A 23,344-nucleotide genomic window follows, 5' to 3' on the forward strand; every position below is an offset into this window, starting at 1 on the left:
CACTTTTAATTGTATTTAAAACTTTACAGAAATGCTTCCTCAAGCAACGACCAGTTGCGAAGGTTGCCAACAGTTAAGAACAGCTAGTGTGAATTGCTTTGTGAGCACATGCTGGAAATAACTGCTCCCGTAATTCCGGAATTGCTGAGCTGAATTTTATGCTCAAAAGCAAAGGGAAAAAGCAACACGTTAGGTAGAATAAGACCTTACCAAGATTCAATTATATAGGGAAAACACTGAGTCAGGAAACTGAAACAAATTACACGTTTCAGCACATTTTCTGAGCATCCACTATGCGTCAGAAATTATCCTGGGTACTAGTAAGAGGAGAAAATGTTTCCAGATTTACTCTATCTGGTCTCGAGCTTGTTTTCTGTAAGTGTTCCTCACGTCACCGTTAGCTCTGGAATACCCTTAAAAAGGCGGTCCCCCCTCTCTGCGGCAGAGAAATTTGCTCCGTTAGTCTCGTGGAGGAGTTCTCTGACTCCAGCATTCTCCTGTCGGTAGAGCACATTCTGGTGCTTTACACGCATCACAGAAAGTGCTTAATCTCTTAGGTTAAAAATGGGCTAATTGTTTAACCTGACAACCTCCTTTCAGAGCCGATGTTTTATTTGCCGTCACCGAAACATTAGACATTGCCAGAAACGACTTACTCCTGGAAACTCCCCTGGCTTTGCTTCTGTTTCACAATCTAACACTTTGCTGGCCACACCAACTTTCCCCCCTGCCAGTAAGTGCTGATGTCCGTTGGGACTTTGCTCTCTGGCTTCTTTAGGGTTTGATTTTACACTCCCAGGCTGGATTTAGTGATTCTCTCTCATATCCTTTATTTGCAAAATTCTTGGCTCCATTCACACTTCTTATCCCACAGGCCCATAGCACCAGGTGTATACTGAGCATCTAAACCGAGATATCCCCCAGGTCCTTTGAACTCACTGTATCCAAGGGACAGCCATTGGCCTTCTCTTCCCCTGACCCCTAATACTGAATCACATAGAGAAGAAGGCAGCAGATTCTACCTCTGAAACGTCAGAGCAGTTTGCCCGGTCATTTCCCACCCTGTCTACTATGCCGTCATTGGGATTCTATCACACTAACCCCCAGATAATGGCACCTGGGTATATTGGATATTTTAAGCCAAAGAGTTTGAGAAAACAGCAGAAGCAGAAAGATCTCTCCAACCACCCACCCCAATCCTCCCTTCTCCCCTGCAGTAGGTCCTAAAGCTCTCAGGTGAGAGGTGCCCTCCCTATGCCTGGAGGAAAGGAGGGAGCATCCTTATCCCTGAAGACAGGGACACAGAGAAGAACCCTCATACCCAGGCCCTGCTGAGGTCCCCCAGACTATTACACGGACTGCCACCTCTCTGGCCCAGCGTGTTCCCCCACGACACTCCACGGTCCGCCAAACAGCATCAGACATGCAGGTCTGCTTCTTCGGGGCGTCATTCCCCTCTGAAGGCTCCTTTGTCACATGAAATGCACATTAAATAAATGTGTGTGCTTTTCTTCTGTTACACTGTTTCCGTTAGTCTATCTTTGTTGGTTTAATTTTCAGACCCAGGCAGGGACCCTGAGAGGGGGAAGGAAACCTGTTTCCACCTTACACCTTCATGATTTCCCCGTGGGACCAGCCGACGACCTTCTCACTTGCCTTGGCTGCAGTTTCTCTTCCTCCACATATTTTCTGTAACAGCACCAGAGCTGTGCGTCTAGAGCAAAACTCAGATTATTTAACTGCCCTCATCAGGTACCTTTCTTTCCCCCCCCCAAAAAAAAGTATCTTTGTTTTCTGTGTGTGTGTGTGTGTGTGTGTGGTTTCTGAACTTGCTCCTTTTATTTCTGTCCTGGAAATGACATTTCCTTTTCTGTTTTTTGAGGTTAAGAATACAGCATGAGTTCTGTCTTAACAGATTCTTAGGTGAACAATACAGTTTTGTTATCAAGAAGCACACGGCCTACAGATCTCTAGAACTCATTCATGTTGCAAAGCTGAAACTTAGTGCCTTCAACTAATACCCCCTACCCCAGCCCCACCCCCACCCCCACCCCTTGCCTCAGCCCCCACAGCCACCCTTCTATTCTTTTTGCTTCTATGAGTTGGACTATTTTAAGTCCCTCATATCACAATAGCCAAGACGTGGAAACAGTCCAAATGACCACTGATGAATGAATGGCCCACAAATATGCGGTGACAGACACACAATTGAACAACACTCAGTCTTTAAAAATAGGGACATGGGGCGACAGGTGAAACATGGAAGAATCCCAAGGACACCATGACCAGTGAAGCAGGCCCACCACAGGAGGGCAGACACACCGCATGATGCCCCCCGTATGGAAAGGTCTGCACTCCGACCGTCTTGCTTCTGGCACTGGGTCATTGTCGGAAATGCATGGATCCTTGGAAGGTTGAACAGTTTTGGTTCACTGCCTTGCGGGTATGGAAAAGGAAGTCTTAACTTAAAGAGAAGGAAGGGGGCTCAGGGGGTCAGAGTGTCTGGGACACGTGGTGGAGAATCCCCAGGAAACACTTCCACATCCTGGAAAACTCTGCTCAGACACTGCTTCAGGATCAAGGTCTTCGGAGACTTCTCTGAGCCTTTTCCTGGGCCTGAGCCGAATGCCACTCATTACTGCTGGCCCCTGCTCAGCCCAAGGCAGGGCCACCGTGCTCAGATGGGGAGAGCCAGGCCTCGCTGCAGGCTGTGGAGCTGTGGGGGCTGGAGCACCCAGAAGACGCTCGACTCTTTCGTTATTTCTGCCTCTCTGGCACCGTGTGGAGCTGGAGACAGGCCATTTTCTTGGGGAAGGACTGGCAAGGACATGTGGCAGCACTGTCACTCCTAGCAGGACAGATTACAGAGACACATACACCCCAGGAGGTGATGCCAGGCCACCACGCTGTTTCGGTGATATGGCCCACTGGAGCCTCCTAACAGCAGGAAGTTGGAATAAGAATCATCACCTCCATTGTGCAAGGCAGCAGCCCAGTGCCCGGGCTTCTTCACCCAAGGTTCTTCACAGGGCGAAACAAAGTGTCTTTATATTGCACCCCTCAGTTTTCTCATTTGTAAAGTGGGATAGTACATATTTCATGAGACTCCAAAAAGGACTAGATGAACTTTCATAAGAAAAGTTTTAGTAATATATTAACTGCTACATAATTACCCACTTCTTCTCACCATTTATCTCATTGCAGAATGTCACAGAAGCTATAACACATGTTGCTGAAAGTTACATGTTGATTCTATCATTTTCTCTTCAGAGCGCTTCTATAAGGACCATTTCTGTCAGTCCTACTTCACAGCTGAGGAAGCTGAGACAACGAGAGGTGACTCTCTTGCTCCAGATCATATACTGATAATGACAGAGGCGAATCTCGGATCTAGAGGAGGCTGAGTCCAGATTCTAATAACCAGCAGCAGATTACCAACTCAGAGATAGGAAGTTCTCATGACCGTGGAATTAACTTCACCACCTTCAAACTCCTGAACTGAGGTTTAGAGGGAAACAAGCTATTTGCAGAAAGGAGACGACATGACTTGTCACACAAAGCAGTGCGACAGCAGAGGAGGGGTGTGATCGATACATCCCAACCGTTCACGCCTGCCACGACCCACTTCGGTGAGCCCTGCTGAGCGGCCTCTCCCCGGGGCGGCCGTGCTCCAGGCTGGGCTGTGGTCTCACTGTTGTTCCCTGTGCTTTTGGGTGCCCTACAACTTGCTTTCCTGCAGGAAACCACAAGCACGAAAATAGGTAAAGAGATTTTTATCCCTAACTTTCAAACAGTTTTGTGGCTGGCCAACACACTAGTATGTCCACTGAATGCAATGCACAATGTTTCAACTTGCCCATAGCCCCAAACTGCAACAACGTATTTCTGCTTGTGTAGCTTGATACAAAGGTGTCCCTGAAGTCTGCCTTGCCAAGACCGGACCTATGTGCTCCGGTTCTGAGCTGTGTTTTAAAAAGACTACTCTTGAAATCACACAGGAATTTACGTCTGTCTAAATACTCTTGTTTTTATGATTAAAAATTTTAAACTATATGGGCCTTCAAGCAATTTGTAACTGTCAGGAAAAAAATGACAAGTTAGACTTTAATGGATCCATTCAGGAATCATTTCACTAGAAATAAGTCTACTTTGATGACCTGGGTATGGCTCAGTTGGTTGGAGCATGGTCCCACAACCAAAAGGTTGTGAGTTCAATTCCTGCTCAGGGCACAAGCCTAGGTTGAGGGTTCGATCCCCAGTATGGGCACATAAAGGTGGTAACCAATCAATGCTTCTCTCTCTCTCTCTCTTCCTCTCTCTATCTTTAAAAGCAATGAAAAAAAAATGTCCTCAGGTGAGGGTTTTTTTAAAAAGTCTACTTTGACCTATTATGAAAGAGGAAAAAAATGGAAAGAGCCAATTAAAAGCATAGGACAGTATTTCCAAATGTGCTTTAAATCAGGAGCTCTTATTAAAAAGGGTTAAATGCACTACAACATATAAGCCTCAATATCAGTAAAACAAATGACTCAATTTAGAAATGGGCAAAGAACCTGAAGAGATAAAACACTCAATAGCCAACAAATATATGAAAAAGTGCTCAACATCACTAGTCATCAGAGAAATGCAAATCAAACCCCCAGTGGAAATATCACTTTACAACTCTTAGTATGTCTATTAAAAAAAAAAAAAAAAAAAGAAAAAGAAAACAAGCACTGGTGAGGATGTGGGGGAAAGGGAAGTCCTGTACATGGTTGGTGGGGATGTAAATCGGTTCAGCCAATGGAAGATAGTCCAGAGGTTCCTCAAAAATTAAAAATAGAACCTCGGAATCATCTAGCAGTCCCGTTTCTGGGTACGGAGCTAAAGGGAACGAAATCGGCATCTCAAAGAGAGACTGCGCAGCCGTGCTTGCTGCTTCGTAGTCACAACAGCCAGGCTTTCAAAACAACCAGTGCCCATCAACAGAAGAACGGACAAAGAAGTCGTGTGTACGCACTGGGTATTATGCAGCCATGGTGAAGAAGGAAATCCTTCCTTTCACAATAACATGGATGAATCTGGAGGACATTATGCTAAGTGAAACAGCCAGACAAAGACAAATACTGTATGATCTCACCTACATGTGAACTCTAAAATAAAAAATTGAACTCCAAGAAGCAGAGAGTAGAAGGGTGGGCAGGGGACACAAGGAGATGTTGGTCCAAAGATACAAAGTTGCAGTTGTGTAAGATGAGTCAGAGCAGAGAGCTAATGTACAGGCACGAAGACTGTGCTTAATAACATGGTACTGAATGCCGAAGATATGCTAAGAGACTAGAGTTCAGGCACACTCATCACGCACAAAAAATAACTATGTGAGAAGATATGTTAATCAGCTTGACTACAGCATCATTTCTCTCTCTATATAACAAAACTGTCATGTTCAACATGTACATGTAAATATACATAATTTTAAAAATATTTTTTAAAAGGAAAAAATTTTAAAAGATAAAATTTAAAAAGGAAAAAAATCAACTAATTGATCTCAAATGAGATCTAAATCACCCATGGCGATATAATACAATGTCATAAAAACATTAATTCCAAATTAATCTACAGATTCAGTGAAAAATCAGTTCGATCCCCCCAAAGTATTTTTTTTATAGATCTTGTTCAAAAATAAAAATCTGTATGAAAGGGTAAAACTCCAGGAAATAGGAAAGCCTATTTTTTAAAACAAGAACAAAGATTTAAAGAGATATCAAATGTTGCAAAAAATAACATTTATGTTAAGGAGGCTGGAAAACACCCAGAAACTAAAATAGAATAAAATAGGTGAAGTTTTTCAGACTGCAAGTCAGAAACTGTTCGTGGGGTGTGAATTTAACTTAGGAGACACCACCAGATCTTTTTTAAAAATGTGTTGGAAGAGAAGAGAAATTATCAGTGTGTGATGTACCTATTAGGTGTGTGTGTGGCCTGATGAACATTTTGTCTGGGTGTGTGCATGCAGGAGTGGGGCCTTAGGTTACCAGGTAAGTGTTCTTCTTACTTCGCCTAGCACTATACAAGCCGAAAATCATTGAAACGATGGAGAAACAATGACATATGGGAAGTTGGGAAATCATTAGGGTGGTATTTCAAAGCTGTAGGAAAAAGAACTATTCAATAAAGAGTGTTGAGACATTAGGTATGTGTATAAAAATAATAATAATAAAGTTAGTGCCTGTCACACACAATACATAAAACTATATTTCAAATGGGCTAAAAACTGAAGGGTGAAAAATGCCTCTGAAAATACATCTTTGAAAATAATAGGAAAAAACTATAAATGAAACCTACTGTAGTAAAATTCTTCCTACAACAAAGGCCATATTTAAAAGTTTAAGGACAAATGGAAGACAATATTTGCAACTTCTATAGAAAGTACAGATCAGTATTTAAAAATTTTAGCTGTCTAATTTACATCAATTTAAATATATATAAACCCAGTAGGAAAATGGATAAAGAGTATAAACAAAACACAAACATATAAGTATGTCCAATTCCAAAATGTAAATTCAAACAACAATTATATAGAGTTTCATCCTCATGATTGCAAAGACAAAAAAAATTTCATAACATCAAGTGCTGGTCAAGATCTAGAAAAAATATACACTCTAATATCACATGGGGGGAAGGAGTAAACTGTTACAATATTTTGGAAGGCAATTTGCAAGTACCTATTAAAATAAAAATGCAATGGTTTCTGACTCAGCAATTCTTCTTGGTGGAATTTATCCAAGGGAACGCACACAGTCATGCCAAAGGGGGGTGGGGCAGGTGGGATGGGTGGGATGAGAGAGAGAGAGAGGAAGAGAGGGAGAGGTAAAAGTGTTCATTGCTACATGGTTTGCAAGAGCGAAAAATTCAAACACACTGGGGTCCATGAAGATAAAAGTATCCAAGTAAGCCGGCAGATTTCTACTGTGTACCCGTGTCACAGAAACAAGCTAGTTCCATGTAATGTGGCTGGACCTCCAAGAACTAGAGTTGAAGGATCCCAAGAAGCAATTTCAGAACAGTGCACCTGGTTTCCGCCAGCAATGCTAAGGAACACAAACAACACTGTCTAGTACTCTCCAGTGTCCAAGGACACTGACACACGCGCACACGCACGCTCACACTGAACAGAGGGAAAGAGAGCTGAGACGGAAGCAGCGGGTGTTCACAAGGGCTTTGCCTCCCTCCAACAAGTTTGGTTCTGTTTGGCCATTTTCTCACACATGCTTTGTCCTTTTTTCTTTCTTTTTTTTGATAGCAGATTATTATTTTCTCGTGTTTTCATATTTCTTCTTTTATGTCCCTACCGAGTGTTTCTACATCTGGAGTTCTGGCCCATCGATTCCTACTGCTCCTTAGCTCACTCTCGGTGTTGCGGCTGCTTCATTGTTCCTTCTGTTTGTCTTGGAAGCTGGTCTTCAGTAGGGATGGCACAGCCTGGGACGACGGTTCATCCCTCTACAGATGTTTTTCATTTGCTTTCCTGCAGAAGCACCGCCTCCCTGCACTCGTTTGTTTCTGTGCCATCAGCTGGAAGCTCCCATATCAGGCAGGTAATGGAAATGTGTGATCTGCCCGTCACTCAGAGCAGGCCTTCGTCTGTGAGGACTCAAGGGAGTTTGGGCTTTTGACGCAGTAGAGGACTAACACCCAGCCTCCAACTGCCCATCCCTTTGTGGCGGTCTGCTAATTTTTTCCCCTTACGTCAAAACTTCCACACTGTGTTTATATCTTAGGAAGGATCAGGTTTCTGGAGGTTTCCAGTTCCAGCTTGCCTCCTTGCATAGATTCAAGGCTTTGTTCTTACATCTGTGGCTCTGAAAAACTCAAGTGCCCTGGCCACAAACTCAAGGGAATCTAACCTGACATCGGCTCAGAGGTTTGTGGCCTCGGTTACCAGTTTCAGGTCGTGGAAATTGTCTTGACCTCTTTGTGTATTTAGCTCAGTATTTAAAAGAATGCTTCCTGTATTGCATATTTTATATTTTATATTCCCTAGCCGTGACAGGAGCTTTTCAGATTCTCTGAGTTACTATATTGCTGGAAATAAGATCATGTTTTAAATATTTTTAAATGAGCTCATTTTTACTTATGTAATTAAAATTAATAAAATATGCTAAACAGTTATCAGAGAAGCAGTACTTCTGGATATGTACTTTACTGGAGACATAGCTTTTGACTTAATGCTGAAAAACTGGGAGAATGTGAACATTAGCAGGAGGGAAGGAAAAACATGGGATTCGAACCCATCAGGTTCCCCGTCACGTTCCCGCTGGGAGGCCCAAGCTTGTCCCCCAGCACGGCAGCTGACTTTGCAGTGAGCTTCTTTACTCGATGTTAACCACCGTGGGATCGTTAAATCACGTGTCTTCCCACCTTGAGGGGACGGGGGCAGTTACACGGCCACCTTTCCTGACCTTGACTAATCTTTTCAAATTTTACTCTGTACCTTAGTCAACACACATGCACCTCTCCAGTGGCTGCTCTGTCTACCTCCACCCGTCCCGCACCGAGAACGGTGCTGGACCAGCTGCTCACATCGCAACAGGGAGAATAAAATATGCCGTGGGCCCGCACCAACGCTATCAGAGTGGGAGGAAACCTGTCCACGATGCTTTGATTCCAACCTCTGGTTAAACTGTAACACATTGATTGAGACAACCAAACACTTCAATACGCAGAGGGGGAGGAACAATAGGAGGAACAATAAAGAAATGCTCTAATTGCTGTAAACACACTGAATTCCCAATATTGGAATACTTAGTACAGTGATGTAAAAACAGTCCATTATCCAAAGATAGTTTTAAAAATACAATGATATCAGAAAGAAAAAAAATGCATTCTTCTGTCAATTATACCTTCACAATATATTCATTATCTCAATGAATGCAGTTTCTAACACAAACCTATTTGCAAATAAGGCACTTAAAATAGCTTTATCTTCATTGTCTTTAAAAATATTTTACCTAAAGTGGGTATAATTACTTCAGTGACGCTATGGGAAGATACTGTAATCAAGCAGTGGAAAAGCTGCATGGTAGCACGGTAAACGGCAGGGCCCCCAGTGCGGACCACCTGGGTTCAAGGCTGAGCTCTAACTTACCACCTGTGACCTTGGTCAGTTCACTTTTTCCTTAGTGCCTCTCTCCCCTGATCTGCAAATTAGGAAAAATAATAATACCCACAGCATAGGGTTGTTTGGGGATTCAATCAATTTTCATGTAGAAATAGATGCGGTTACATGCTGCGTAATGACGTCTTGGACAATGAATGACCGACTGACTGCAGTTATAATGGTGGTATACCAGATAGCCTGGGTGTGGAGGAGGCCATACAGTCCGGGTGTGCATAAGTGCACCCTTTTGCACAATAATGAAATTGCCAAATGACACACTTCTCAGAACGTATCCTGGATGTTAAGCAATGCATGACTGCTGGTACATAGTCAACACTGTGTTCCCGTCAAGTAACTAGTTAGTAATAGCTTAAAAACATAAAATAACAACCAGCCAGTCTTTCGTGAATCAAAGGTCAGGTTTTCCATTCTCCCAGGCACTGGGCTGTGTCTCCCAGTCTGAAGCACCTCTGTGTAAGTTAATATGGGAAGAACTGGCCAACGCTGTCCTGTTGGTCCAAAATTTGCAACTAATGTATTACACTTGAGCATCTCTACAAGAAACATTTTATCCTAAAAGAGAGATCAATTTCTACAATGGCCCGAGGGAACGGGAAAACAATATTAAAAATAACTGTGGTCAGCACCATTTACAGATGCACTTGAGTAATGAGATGATCAATATTGGGGCAAGTCAAATAGACAGTGCTATAACAATAAGAAAACATTCCCTTTATAAAGTGGGTTAAAAATCCTAGTGAGAGATGAGAGAATAAAGCTTATGGTTCCTAATAACCACAAACTCATCTTCAGATTTACACTTTGTATTTCAGTGAAGGTAGTTCCTAGAACCAAGCTTTCCGGTGAGAAGGCAATTGGAGCAACATTGTAACCGTAATCATCTGAGTCTCAGACAGCCACCATTTCTAAGCGAATAACAGCAAATCATTTCTTCTGTCAAATAAATGCAAATCTGGACTTAAGGGAAAATTTGATTCAAAAAGTCTGTTGCAATGGAGAAAATGGTCTAAACTTTGGATCTGCAAGCATCTCAAAATCAAACAGAAACAGACCTTTCTTTTACAGGGAGGGGGACACTGGCTCACAGGGGGCCTCAGAGAGGAGACTGAGCAGACCATCAAGTGCATGCAGACAGCAAGGCTGGGCTGTGTTGCACACACAGGGACTGCTCCCAACTTGGGGCAAGCTGAAGATCAGGGGCCCGGGAGGAAGAGAAAATGGCCCAACTAAAGAGTATCGGGCCAAGGAGAAGGTAAGGAAGCAATGAATTGTGAACACTTGATCTCCTCATAACAGTGCGAATGCGGGTTTTAACAGCAGTCACAGAATAAGGGTGGTCAGGAGTTAAACCCTGCAAGCAGGTTAGGTAAGCAAACAACCAGCCTTGCTCAACTAAAAAGTCCCTTCTTGCTGTCGCCCTGGGCACCATCCTTCCCCAGGTGCCAGCTGGACTGGGTAGAAGAGGGTGGGATGCTGCCAACATTCCCGGGTGGCTCAAATCCCAGGCTGCTCAAAGGACTTGCAAACTTTTTCACATGAATCTCTCTCAAACATCTCAACATGCAAAAAGTAAAAAAGCAAGTAACACAAGAGTGTGGTAATCCCTTTCTACAAATAAGAATAAATTGTAAATATTAGAATAGGGATATTTGGGGACATACGGAAGTTGTACAATGTCATAAAAATGTTCCACAACAAAGCTCAGAGCAGACACCCCATTGGAATCAGCTTGGGGAGGGAAGAGACCCCCTTTATTCCTGTTAAGCAGAACCACGGAAACAGCTCTTCACACAAGAGGACAAAGACTGCACACATAATTGGATAAAAGTTGTTATTGACACAACAAACAGGTTTAAGACATTTTAAATGCTAACATTGTTACTGAAACAGAGAACCACTCCCACTCAGTTAAAGAACTTTGCAATTACTTTTGAAACACCAGCATCCAAAACCAAGCAAAGAGTTAACACAGTCATTGACTCACCCTCAGCATCTTCCCATGATCTGCCTGAAGGTGTCTTTTACTAGCTACAAGAATTCTCCTCCTAATGCAGAGTGGTTTGAATGGATACACCAGCAAGAACTGATGAAAAATAAGAGTATCTGCAAATCAACCTGAACCCTTTTCTCCTCCCGTGGAGTGAGAAAAGCATCCCATTCCTCAAGAGCCTGCCTTAGCCTCCCTGTCTGCCTCCTCCCCGCAGAGCACACCATCCGCACGGTAGCCCCACATTCTCTACTACAGAGTCAATAGCATAAGGCACCATAGTCCAGGACTGGCGTGCTGCTCCCACCAGACCGCGAGCAGGGGTTACTACCTCAGAAGGCAACAGGCGATGGCTTAATGAAACATAAAAACTTATTTCAGCACTGTATGATTTGAAATATGATACAGTTACCAGTCAGTGATATGTTATGGCTCTCCAAGGAAAGGTTGTAGTATCTCGCCAGCATTTCTTCTCGAACAGGTAGACTTGTAAAAGGCGAAGCTGTAAGGAAAAGGACACGTGATTATATTCCCATCAAGATTAAGTGATTATCTAAAAGCTAGTTTACAACAGCTGAAATTTTATATACTATTAATGAAAAACAATGTTTTCAGGACGATCTGATTCACTGGGTCTCATATGGCTCCACAGATATTCAGAAATATATCAGGCATTAAGCGTGACCAAATTTCTAATCTTTTCTATGTCCTTTTTTTTTTTTTTTGCTGAAAATTCCCTATTGATTTACATCAAATGGCTTTAAAAAAAAAAAAACCTTCATTTTCTTATCCTACAATTTGTGGTCTCCTTATAAAACATAAATGAAGACATTGAGGGCTTAGATGAGAGTGGCAAAAAAAGAAAGGCGTGAAGAGGCAGAGCCGGGGAGAGACCAAGAAGGACAGGCTGGCCGCAAAGGAACAGCACAGTCCTGGGCGCCCAAGGCCGGAGAGGGTGGAGGGACACAGTGAGAGCCCACACCGCTCTTCCTTGTCCAGCTGTGGCCACGGGACAGTGTTCCCCTGTGTCCTTTACATCATCTGCTGAAAACTGATGCCAAAGAAACAGGTGTTGCTCTTCCACCTTGCTCACTCGCCTGAGAACTCCTTTTCCCTACACCGGCTACTACTTCTTTGACATGAGGGCCCAGACCTTACCTCCTGTAAAAACTACTCCAACTCTAGCAAACAAGTCAGAGGAGAAAAATCAAGGCTTGTCATTGCCAATTGGGCTGTGCTCCTTAAACTTCATCCAGTGTAAATTAATCCTGGCCTCTTTTGGCTTCATTTCTTATACTTCACCCAAAAGTTATTTCCAATTGCTTCATTTTCTTCTTTGTGTGAAAAATGTTATCAAAGTTAGTGCTTGCTTCTGTGGCTCTAGCTCACATGTGGCATTGACAATGTTGCCTAATGAGAGAAATCTACAGAGCAAACCTAATCCTCCCGTCGGTTGCGGCCAAAGGCTCCATCACTTCTACTGCCGCTCTGGAAGGTGGAACACACGTTCCCATAAACTTGAGGGGTGTTCACCCTTTCGGCGTCTCTGGACCACACTGGAAGAAGGAGACCTGCCTCGGGCCACACATTAAATACATTGTGACACGTAATCACAAAGAAGTCTCATAATGTTTTAAATAAACTTATGATTTCATGTTGGGCCACATTCACAGCCATCCTGAGCTGCACGCGGCCTGTGGGCTGCAGGCTGGACACCCCTGCAAACAGTCCTTTAACGAATTACAGGCCCAAATCACACTACCCTCTGGCTCTATAGGGGAACATGGCCTGAGTGTCTCGTGGGCTACCAGAAATGCAAAACCCTTCCGTCACCCACACAAAACATTCGTTTACTCTCCATGTCTCTCCCACACACACGCACACACACTGCCAGAAAGGCTGTACCTTTTCCTAATAAAAATTCTTTTTTTTCTTCTTGGGCATAGTTCACCGAGGGGTTACAGTACAGAGACAGAGCCTCACGAAGACCAAGGCAGAGGCGGATGGGACAGAAGGAGCTGTTCTGCCATGGCCTCGGGTCAGTGAAACTTGAACAACGGGAGATGTGATATCTCCGCTTCCTTGCCAAGGCATTCTCTCTTGGCTGGCCTTGAATGCATGATGGAATGCACAGGTTGTCCCCATACCCTGAGCCCCGGCAGGGCCCATGGTCCTTTATTAGCATTAATCGCCCCATCAGCAACGGTGAGAGTGACAGAAGCTGATACAAATGCTCTCGTTCTTATTCTTATCCCATTCTTGATGCTGCCCAGGAGGAGGAGGCTGAGTGACGGCAGTCCCCAGGGGGCTGCGGGACTCACAGCCAAGGCAGGTTGGGCCCCCAGGGTGTGACTCAGAGTCATCAGAATCTTAGACCAGCACCGTGTGCCCCACCAACTGCACCTAGTCTGCGAGTTTTATGCAGGTTGGTGTGTGAGCAACAGGGGTGAGGCCTGGCCAACACCTTTGAGGGGCTCGGGAGGCGGCAAAGAGACAGTGGGAACACCAGGGGGGTGAGCTCTGAGGCTGCAGCATGTTCACAGGACCTGGATGGATGGGCTCACCGAGGTCCTGAACTAGATAGAACGAGGAGGGAAAGGGGGCTAGTCTTGGCCTTGGCGCCATCTGAGTGACAGAAATTGAAGGAATACAAGGACAAAGAAAAGCCAAGTTCAAGAGTAGGGAATTTTGTAGTGCCAGAATAGCTTAGTTGTTGTGACCACTTCCAATTGCCAGATCCTATAAGAAAAGTACAGTCAGACATCTATGAATCAGCCACCGCCCAAGACGTAACTTCATACCCCTTTACAGCGTTCTGGGTTCCACAGAACCAGCCCCGAGTGCGCAGGAACCTGCACAACTGTTGTGGTTTTTCCCCGGGGAAAGTTCCTGGAAGAAGCAATTGATTCAGATGTCCTGTGTGCAAAAACAGGACACACTACAGAAGGTGTTAGGATAGGGACAGTGAGACATTCTTTGTCCAGCCAAGGTATTTTTTAATCCAAAAAAAAGTGAGAATGTAAACCTGCAAGCTTTCAGCGGCCAGGAGCCTGAGTCAGCAGACACCAGTGTTTGAAGGAAACTGGCCGGTGATTCCGGCGGAGGTGGTCAAAGAACTTCTCGGAAAGGACTAGGCAGAGTCACAAAAAGAAACACGAAACGGAGAGGCAGGCATTGAGAATCCTGATCCACGTTCTGCCACTGACGTGTTGCGTGAAGTTGCATTTCATGAGAAAGGGCGGGTGAGGAAAGTTGTATAATATTGGGTGATGGGGCGAGACCATACACGCTTCCTCAAGTTCATCTACTCCCGTTTCTCAGTCACCGCTGGAAGTTTTCCACGTGGCATTCTTCTACGGGTAGCGGCAAAAATGCCAACAGAAAGGAGTAACACCTAATAGTCGTTCCAGAGAGTAGAAGATTTGTTTTTCTCCCTCTGCAGGGAGATGGGGCATGAGGGTGCTGCAGCAAAGAACAGAATAACATCCTCAATTTCACTTGTTAATATTTCGTGGGAGATGACCAAATGATTATCTTCTGGTCGAGGATCCTTCACATATTATGTTTAAAAATTGCCATGGCGGGAAGGACTTAAGCATGGATGCTTTATGCAACCCTGCGTTGCCTTTTTCTCCCCAAATTAAGTGTTTATTTAGAACAAGAACAGAAAAAGGGCTGGAGCTTCATCGACTTCAAGTTCATCCACCTCCAGCAGAGCCTTGTTTAGGCCTGAGCACCACTCTCCCCCTCTCCTCAGCAGGCCCCGCCTCCACGCAGGCTCCTCCCACAAATCACCCAGGCCGCAGGTGAGGAAAGGGGGAGAGGCCAAGCTGGGCCTCAGGGTTGCCTCCCTCCTCAGCTCCCCACACATCCCTTCTGACAGGGGTCTACTTTGAGGACCTTTGAGGAAGACGCCCCCATTGCTGCATGGAGTTGTGAAATGCAGAGCAGAAAACCAGTTACAGTTATGAGCTAGCTCTGGACTATTCACATCACCAAAAAGCACTTTGGGCTTTAAGATCAATCAAATACTACATCTAAATTCCTTTTTGGACCTCAGGATTATGTAATTATAGGCAATTAAAAAAAAAAGAAAGAAAGATTCTGTCTTGGGAGCAGGGATACATTAGTAATGGCATAACCCCGGTCACTTGAAAAATGCCAGGAAAATGATTTTCAATTAAAAGAATAGCTCCATTTTTAAAGACAACACCTATTCTTTCTGTACTAACAGTACATTATTTGAGATACGCCCTTATTTGTGAACAGTGACTATTATTAGAATAGAGTTTATTTTTAAGAAAACATTGTGAGGTTTTTTCTTCATGCCAACGTGTGCACCCTAAATCGCGTATTTCTACCATCCATGTGATGTTACACAATGTTGTGAAACGCAGTGTTCTGAAATGGGATGCCAGGGACACAGATGCCACTTCGAAGGACTGAAGCTGCTCTGCCACTTACTTGGATACTGTTGCAGAGCAAGCACTCCTCTGGAAAACGGGGGCCTAAAGATACGCACTGATGACCGTTTCTCAGCTGTTCCCTGTGGTTCAGTGTCAGACATTCTCAGACAGAGTGTGAATTCTCTTTGCTTCTTTTCAAATAATCCTAAACTAACAGAAAAATTTCAAGTACAGAATACTTGAGAATAAGCGGATAGCCCGATGGCCCATTCCCCTCTAAAACACCGCTGTGCGTTTACCACACAGGACTCACCCCCACCTCCTCCCAACACTGTGAAAATAGGGAAATCAGCGTTCACGCATTTCCCACACCGCATCTGCGCTTCCACGAAAGTCTTTTTGCTGAGATGCACTTTTTAGCAAAAGGTCCCAGCTGTGAATCCTCTGTGGCCATTAGCTGCCACATCCCTCTCCTCTCCTTCACTCCGAACCACCTCAGTCTCGCCTGACTTCTATGACCTTGATACTTGGGAAAGTAACAGCATGGTGACGTCATCACGTGATTAGATTCAGAGCAGACATCTCCGGCAGAAATACCACAGAGGTGACTGTGGTTGTCATTGCTTCCTGTTGGATGGCACGCGATTTTTATTTCCCTCTTTACTGATAATTTTCACTTGGATCATCTGATTAAAGCCCTATCTGGCAGGCTTCTCTACTGTACAGTTATTCTTTTCGCCTTTTCATTAGTCAGAATTTTGTGTGAAGTTACCTTGAAACCATGTAAAATTCTGTGCCTCATGAAACTTTTACTTGATTTGTTTAAATACCCTTTTATATCAGTATTTACCTATTCTTATTCAGTGGGCATTATTCAGTGGCTTCTGATGCATATTAGAGGTTCGGTTGGTCCCAGCTTTGTCCAGCGGGAGCCCGTCCACTCTGGCTCCTGCTCGCTTTGGACGGGACCCATCATTCTTTGTGCGCTTCATTGCTTTCTGGCACAAGATGTTCCAGGCTTCACGTAGCCTTCCCCCCACCCCAGTCCCCAAATCAGCCATTTCTCCAAGATGTCCTAGCTACTATTGGTAAAGCAGGGTACTTTGAGCAGAGATGTGGTGCTAGGTGTGCTCACCACGCCTGGGAAACCACGCTCCACCTCAGCACACCAGAGCTAAGGCTCCGTGCTCGCACTTCACACACACACACACACACCATCGGCTGTGGCATGCTAGAGGTTAAAAACGGCCATTTCAAATTACTGCCCTGCAAACATTTGTCAAAGAATAAACATGATCCATTCTCTCCACTGCTGTGTTCCATAAAATAGTAGTAACAGTGATGTTTGAATATTCCTACTTAAGCCATGCTTCTCCTTCACACAGACATTTCACATTTCTTATTTAACTGAAGCAGCCTAGGACTGAGCCCCTGCGCTAACTTTACTCCAGGACTCGCACGTTGTCAGCAAGCCCTTCGGTTCGAAACAGCAAACCCCACACACGGAGCTGTGTCTGGTGGTCCTAGACTGTGAGAGGCACACCTGGTTATCTCGGAGAGACGACTGAGTACGGGGGCTAAGGCATCAGGCTTTGGGGTTGGACCCAACTATGCTAAATTTCCGGCTCTACTACCTAATTAATGATGTGTACTTGGGCCATTATTTAACCTCACGCAGTTCCAATTTCCTCATCTCGTCAGGAACCATGAAAGCTAACGCTCAGCGCTATGAACTGCTCACTGCCATTCCTGTGCAGTGCTCACAGTTGTTATATAATAAATATTAAAAACGGTGACCATTTTTATATTAAAATTTGGCCAAAAAGTGTTTGGTTTACAGAACATCTAAATCTAAGTAGTTCAAAGCATGTCGATTAAAAAAAAATAGCAGTAAACTTCACAACGTCCTTTAGCAAACAGGAAACTCAATCTGATGGAGATCGACGCAGAATCCATAGAACAAGAAGAGGTTGCCTGACAATTTTTAATTCTTCTGTACAATTCGATGCTCCTTCATGCCTGCTATATGGCACATGATTCAATAATTTTGGCTTATGAGAAACTGAGAGGACATCACCGGCAATGTATGCACACACACACTTTCTTTGCTAATACATGCCACTTTCATTTGTTTCCTACTTGTTTCTCTTTAGAAGGCCACTCTACATGTCCATTTAAACCTGGCTCCCGGTGCCAACAGAATAAATAACTACCCACCAGTGCAACCTCTAGGCCACACATCATTTTAAAGCGCTGGTTTCCAACCTGCATCAGATCACATGTTTAAAATCACAGAGGACTTAAAAACTCCTGATGTCCAGGCTGAATCCCAGGCCAACTCAACCAGAATTCTTTAAAGCAGGATCCAGGCAGTACTGTGAAGTCCCCTGGCAATGCCCACAGACGGCCAAATCGAGACCCAAAGTTCTAGGACCAACCAGAGTGCACGGGTCCTCGTATTTGCCACATGCTGGGGTGAACGAAGGGTGAATCGGGGATGGAAGAATCGAGGACAGCCTGGGCAGGGAAAACATCCTTCACAACTCTTTCCAGGTGGCGGGAATGAGAAAGAAGTGTGGGGCAAGGAAATTTAGAAAACTGAAGCAACCCAGGTTGTGAACAACTGGGCCCCTGAGAGGACATTTATTAAAAAATGAATAACCATATACTTTATCTTTCCATCTTTGTGCTACATTATGAAAATCTATAAGCCCATAAAATGAATTCCTGTGAAAAGCTAAAAACCCTGTGTAGAATAATGTCCCGATTTTAGTGAACTGATGGACAATATGTGCCAACTGGAGAGGCAGCCTATTAGCCTACCTGGCTGCTAACGCTGCCATTTATCACCCAGGAGTGCCCATCTGAAACCGGTTGGATGGAATGCCTTCAACATAAGAAGTAATTATAAACAGGTGAAGCTAAAAATGGCAAATTTGGTGGTGTTTTGATAACGTTCTGCCCATAAATCCCTCTTTCGAAGTGTCTTTACCAAAACAAGCACCACACACACAAAAAAACTTCACTATCAAAGGCCACCATGGAAAGAACACACCGCGCAGGCCCTGAGTTATGAGGCTTTGTTTGGCTGGTTGGCTGGCGTAGTTCCACACCCTCAAGGCCAACCCACCTCCCTGGAAGAGAGTAGGCGCTATTTGAGCCATACTATCAATTCAAATGAAGGGAGTTGGCGTTGGCGAGTGTGGCTTTCAGATTTCTGTCACTTTCGCAGAGGCCAGTCGCTGCCTGTACCCGCCCCCGCGCGCCCCGACACCCTACCGCCCTCTTCTCAGAAACACGGAGACTCCGTGCTACTGCCGACGACACCCCCGACTCCCGGCGGGTACTGTGGGCCCCAGATTTACCACCCACAGCGGAGGCCGCCCGAGTCCCTTCGTCAGACTCGGATAACCCGAGCGTGGCCAATGGGAGGCGGCGGCCGCCGCTGTCCCCAGGCGTCGCCAGCATCCTCACGCCCCTCCCTACCAGCGTGCCCCCCCCGCGCCGACCCTGCCCTCCGACGGCGGGGCCCCACCTCCCGCGCCCCTTCCTGCGCGCCCTCCACCCCTCCTCGGTCCTGCATTCGGCACACCTGGGGGATGGCCGTCCGCCGAGGTCGGGCGCACCGCGGCCAGGAGGCACAGGAACAGCAGCGGCTGGGGCGGCGGCGCCCGGGGTGCCCGCAGGCCTGGGAGGGCGCGCATGGTGCCGGCGGGTCCCGAGCGGTCCTCGCCCAGGCCGGTCCTTCGGCGCACTGCTGTAGGTGCCCCGAGTCCCCGCACACACTCGCAGGTGGCCGGGCACCCGAAGCCAATCCCGGGGGCCGGACGCGCGCGAAAAGGCGGAGTGGGAGGGGCCCGGCGTCCTGCCCTCCTCCCCCGGGGCATTCTCACGGCGCCCAAAGCCGCCCCACGATTGCGCCCGGCCCTCCATCAATTAATTATTCAGCGCTCACCCAGCGCTGGTTCGCTGCAGGCGCGCCGGGAGTGCGCTGGCCACTGCCCACCGCAGCCTCTCCCCCCTCCACCCTGTAGGATCCCGCAGGTCTGGGAGACGGCTTGCTGAAGTCGCAGGGCAGGTGATGTCCTTCTAAGCCTGTCTTATACACACACACACACATATACACACTTATTTACATTATGTTATATATAATGTCTGCAGACTATTCTTCACAGTTCATTTGAAGCAGGTTCGTGTTTGTACTTTGACGGGACAGATGAGCGGGTGTGGAGAACCCTTGTCTGCTCCCCCCAGTCCCTGGGTTACTGAGGAGACGTTCGTTTGCACTGGAAGAAGCGCTATCCAGCCGCGGCCTGGTCTTTCTGTGCTCCGGGTACTGACCGCACACACCCTCCCTCCAGTCTCCGAAGGCTGAACCGGTTCTCTCCAGACTGAGAGCCCCGAGGCCCTTAAGTGCGTCCGCTTTTCTTCTTTTGTGTGCTTAGCCTGCCGGGTTTGGGAAGCCACCTAGAGCTCCAGAAGCAAACGCTACCAACAATAGCTGCTGTAAACTGCACAGAGCTGTTGACTTGAACGCTGTTTATACTGCTACTTACTCAGCCAGGCTGTGACTTGGAATTTGCAGTGCTCCCCACCAAATAAAATAAAACAGCTAAAAGCTGCGGCTTTATCAGAGGGGGGAGGGAGAATCTCCATTGTATCACAGAAGACTAGTAGGAGCTGATGACTTCCCAGGTTGTGCAATGCTAGAGAGATCTGATTAAGATAACTCAGATCACTGGGGAGAAGTAGGGAGGGGCCGGTGGAGGTGTTTGCCAGGCAATTGTGGGCAATCTAGGACGGGATTGGCTGAGAAGCTGATGCTTCCAGAGCCAATGGAAATTTAAAAAGGCTGGCTCTCTGGCTCCTGAACTGGCTCTCTCAGGCTATGGCTCTTAAGCTCTTCCTCCTCCAGGATGCCTAGGTGATGCAGCTGCAGCTGCCTGCATCTCCCAACACACAGTATTTTGGATGGGAAGGAACTCCAGGCACAGCCTAGGATCAGACTGGCCTGGCAGAGGGTGGCAGGGCTGTTCTTTGGGTGTCCTAGAAGGAGCAGGCTCTGAGGCAGAAGTCTGCCATTCTTCCAAAATTATGTAGTTTTTGTATCTTATGTTGTTTTAGCTTGTAAACTACCTGTATAGAAATACGATAACAACTAAGAGGGAAAAGCTGGGAGAACTCAGGTGTTAGAGTTGGGCCTTAACTGATAGGCTTAAGTGATTAAAGCTGTGACTTGATAGGCTTAAGTACCTGCTTTTGAATAAAGACTCTTTTCCTTTATCACCAAACCTTTGCCTCTGGAATTTTAGCCTAGAGGGTGGCTGCTGTTCGCTGACAGCAACACATTAAAAGATGCGTGTGTCTGTGTGTATTTAAAGTATTTCTCTGGAGCTTTGTTTCCTCCCCTTTGTCTTTTGGACATCAGGGTAGATATTCATAAATTCAAAATTCATAATTCAAAAAAATTAAAAGAAAATGTTACATACACATTTTTTAAATTTCAGTGCTAAACCGGGGCTATGCTCACTTTGGGCAGGAAGGGTTAATTGTTCATTGGTATGTGTTACTAAATAATCTCATTTCTGGTTCAATATTATATAGGCAAAACTGTGAGAAAGACTGTAACCGATATTTCAATGGGTGTTGGGAGAATATGAGTGCTGGAGTCCATTAACCACCGATAAACGTCCACCAAGTGCCAGACACCCTGTTCAAAGCAGGCTGCATGGCCTGCATTCCGAGCGCGCACACACACGCGGGACGGGTGATCTGGAGGATCACTTATCTATAAGCTTCCGGTCTGGGAGAAGGCTCTCCTGAGTCAGGAGACCATGGGTCTGACAATTAAGCCTTTCTGAGCAAAGCCTCATGAGAGACGCAGAAGGACTGAACACTTAACTCAAGGGCCTCTCAGGACTTTGACCCAACTTGCTGAACCCCAAGTGCCGGGTCGTGGGCTTCTGAGTCACAGCCCTGGGGTGCTGCCCCACATCCAGCCACAGAGCCAACGCCACACATGCCCCATTTTCCAGTGCCTTCGGGGAGCTTCAAGGAACTCTGTCTGGCCTTCCCCAATTTTTGCTATAAAACCCTTAAGCTCAAATTCACCTTGCTTCCAATAAGCCAACCTCACATCAAGGAAAATCATCTTTTCAGTTGAATTAGCCTGTTTTGTGAGTAGGAAAAAAATGACTTGCCCAAGTGGAGGCTAACTCTCATGGTCACCTTTATTATTAGAGCAAAACACACTGAGAGACAAATAGAGTTCTTATTTTGCTATGCATTTTAAGTCTTTTTTTCCCCCATTGTTACTGTTAGTATTTAGATATTGGTAAGTTTAGCCATATCCTCACTCCACTTTTTTCAAATACACTTTCTCTGTATGGGACCTTTCGGTCCAAATTGACCTTTCCCTCCATGGGGAGTTGAATACAGCCCTAAACGCTCTGGCACTCTGCCGGCCATGAGGTGTGTTGAGGAGGAAGGAGGGTCCTGGGCTTCCTTTCCTCCAGATGGGTGGGTTCTGGGACCTGCTGAATATTGCTGAAGCCACACTGTGTGAGTGTCTGGATCCAGGCGGCGAGAGTGCCCCTCCCCAATCCTCCCAGAGACAGCTGCGGGGAAAGGAATAGGATGCTGTGCCATGAGGGTCCCTGAGCACATGGCAGGCCCAGGACAGGGCGACATCACAGGCAACGAGGGCGACCAAGGAGCAGGCCGGAGCCAGCTCTCTGCGGGACCCTTCCTGAAGGCCGTGGACAAGGCCAGGCCCCAGCTGAGTACCCCACGATGACCCAGGTGATGCCCCTGGAGCAGGAGAGTGGACTGGGGTCCCTGCCTGAACTGCCCCCTCGGCTGTGAGGGGTCATCACCCTGCTGTATTAAGCCACCACGCTGTGGGGTAGGTTAAGTCTCCATAAAAAATAATCCAAACTCTCCTCAGAGCTCATACTGCCCCTGGGATTAATTTGCCAGTTAATAATTTACAGACTCGTGACTTGGCCTTCAATTCTTGGCTTAAATTTCCATTTAAATATTTTATTGGTATTCAATTCAGTGATTCTATCATCTTTCCGAACTACATTACAACTCTTTTCAGTACCTGCAAATAGTTCTATGATTCTTTATAGTTCCTACAGTGTCTTAAAATAATACTTTCAATGAGCTCTCTTTCTTAAAAATATTGTTATTAGATGATTGGGCTTGCATTGGCTAATAAAATTCTATAGGTTCCAGCTGTATAATTCTATAATACATCACCTGTGTATTGTATTGTGTGTTCACCACCCAAATTCAAGTCTCCTTCCATCTCCATTTATCCCCCTCCAGCCTTTCCAGCTTCCCTTTCCCTCTGGTGGTTTTTACTTATTAGAAAGTCATGTAGGGAAAGCGCTTATGTCTGTCTTACAAACTCGTGTGTATAAAATAATGCTATAGAATTTTACTTTTTTTTGAGATATAAAGTAAGCTGTCAGTGAACAAAAAGTTGGAGAGGTGTGAAAATGAGAATAAGAATGTGGGTGTAGGTTACCAATGAAAATAATATGCAATTTTTTTAAATATTGAAGGAAAACATTCTATCAGTCTGTAGTATATAAAGTGCTACAAATAAAGGTGAGAATTTTCCACTGATAATTAGTAGAAACGAACAGCCCAAAGCTGCACATACAAGTCATGGGACGTGGTAGGCACAGCCCTACAGTGCCCCCAAGACCCCTCCCACACACACACCCTGGACCCCTTGAATGCAGGCAGGCTTGTGAATATGACGGGGTGGTCACTGCATCC

At 45.6% G+C, this 23,344-nt stretch overlaps 1 protein-coding gene across 1 annotated transcript in view; it reads right to left on the reverse strand.

Annotated features, from left to right (window-relative positions):
- The window catches only part of EMB (embigin), a 41,182-nt gene extending 21,790 nt beyond the window's left edge, over positions 1-19,392 (reverse strand). The window contains exons 1-2 of the mRNA XM_053914746.2: positions 19,146-19,392; positions 11,560-11,649 (exon numbers count right to left, since the gene is read on the reverse strand). Coding sequence (XP_053770721.1) covers positions 11,560-11,649; positions 19,146-19,257 — 202 coding nt within the window. The 5' untranslated portion in view covers positions 19,258-19,392. The remainder of the gene's footprint in view (positions 1-11,559; positions 11,650-19,145) is intronic.
- Between the last annotated feature and the right edge of the window lie 3,952 nt (positions 19,393-23,344).

This window comes from Desmodus rotundus, chromosome 1, assembly GCF_022682495.2.
Source record: "Desmodus rotundus isolate HL8 chromosome 1, HLdesRot8A.1, whole genome shotgun sequence".
In the NCBI taxonomy this organism is placed as follows: domain Eukaryota; kingdom Metazoa; phylum Chordata; class Mammalia; order Chiroptera; family Phyllostomidae; genus Desmodus; species Desmodus rotundus.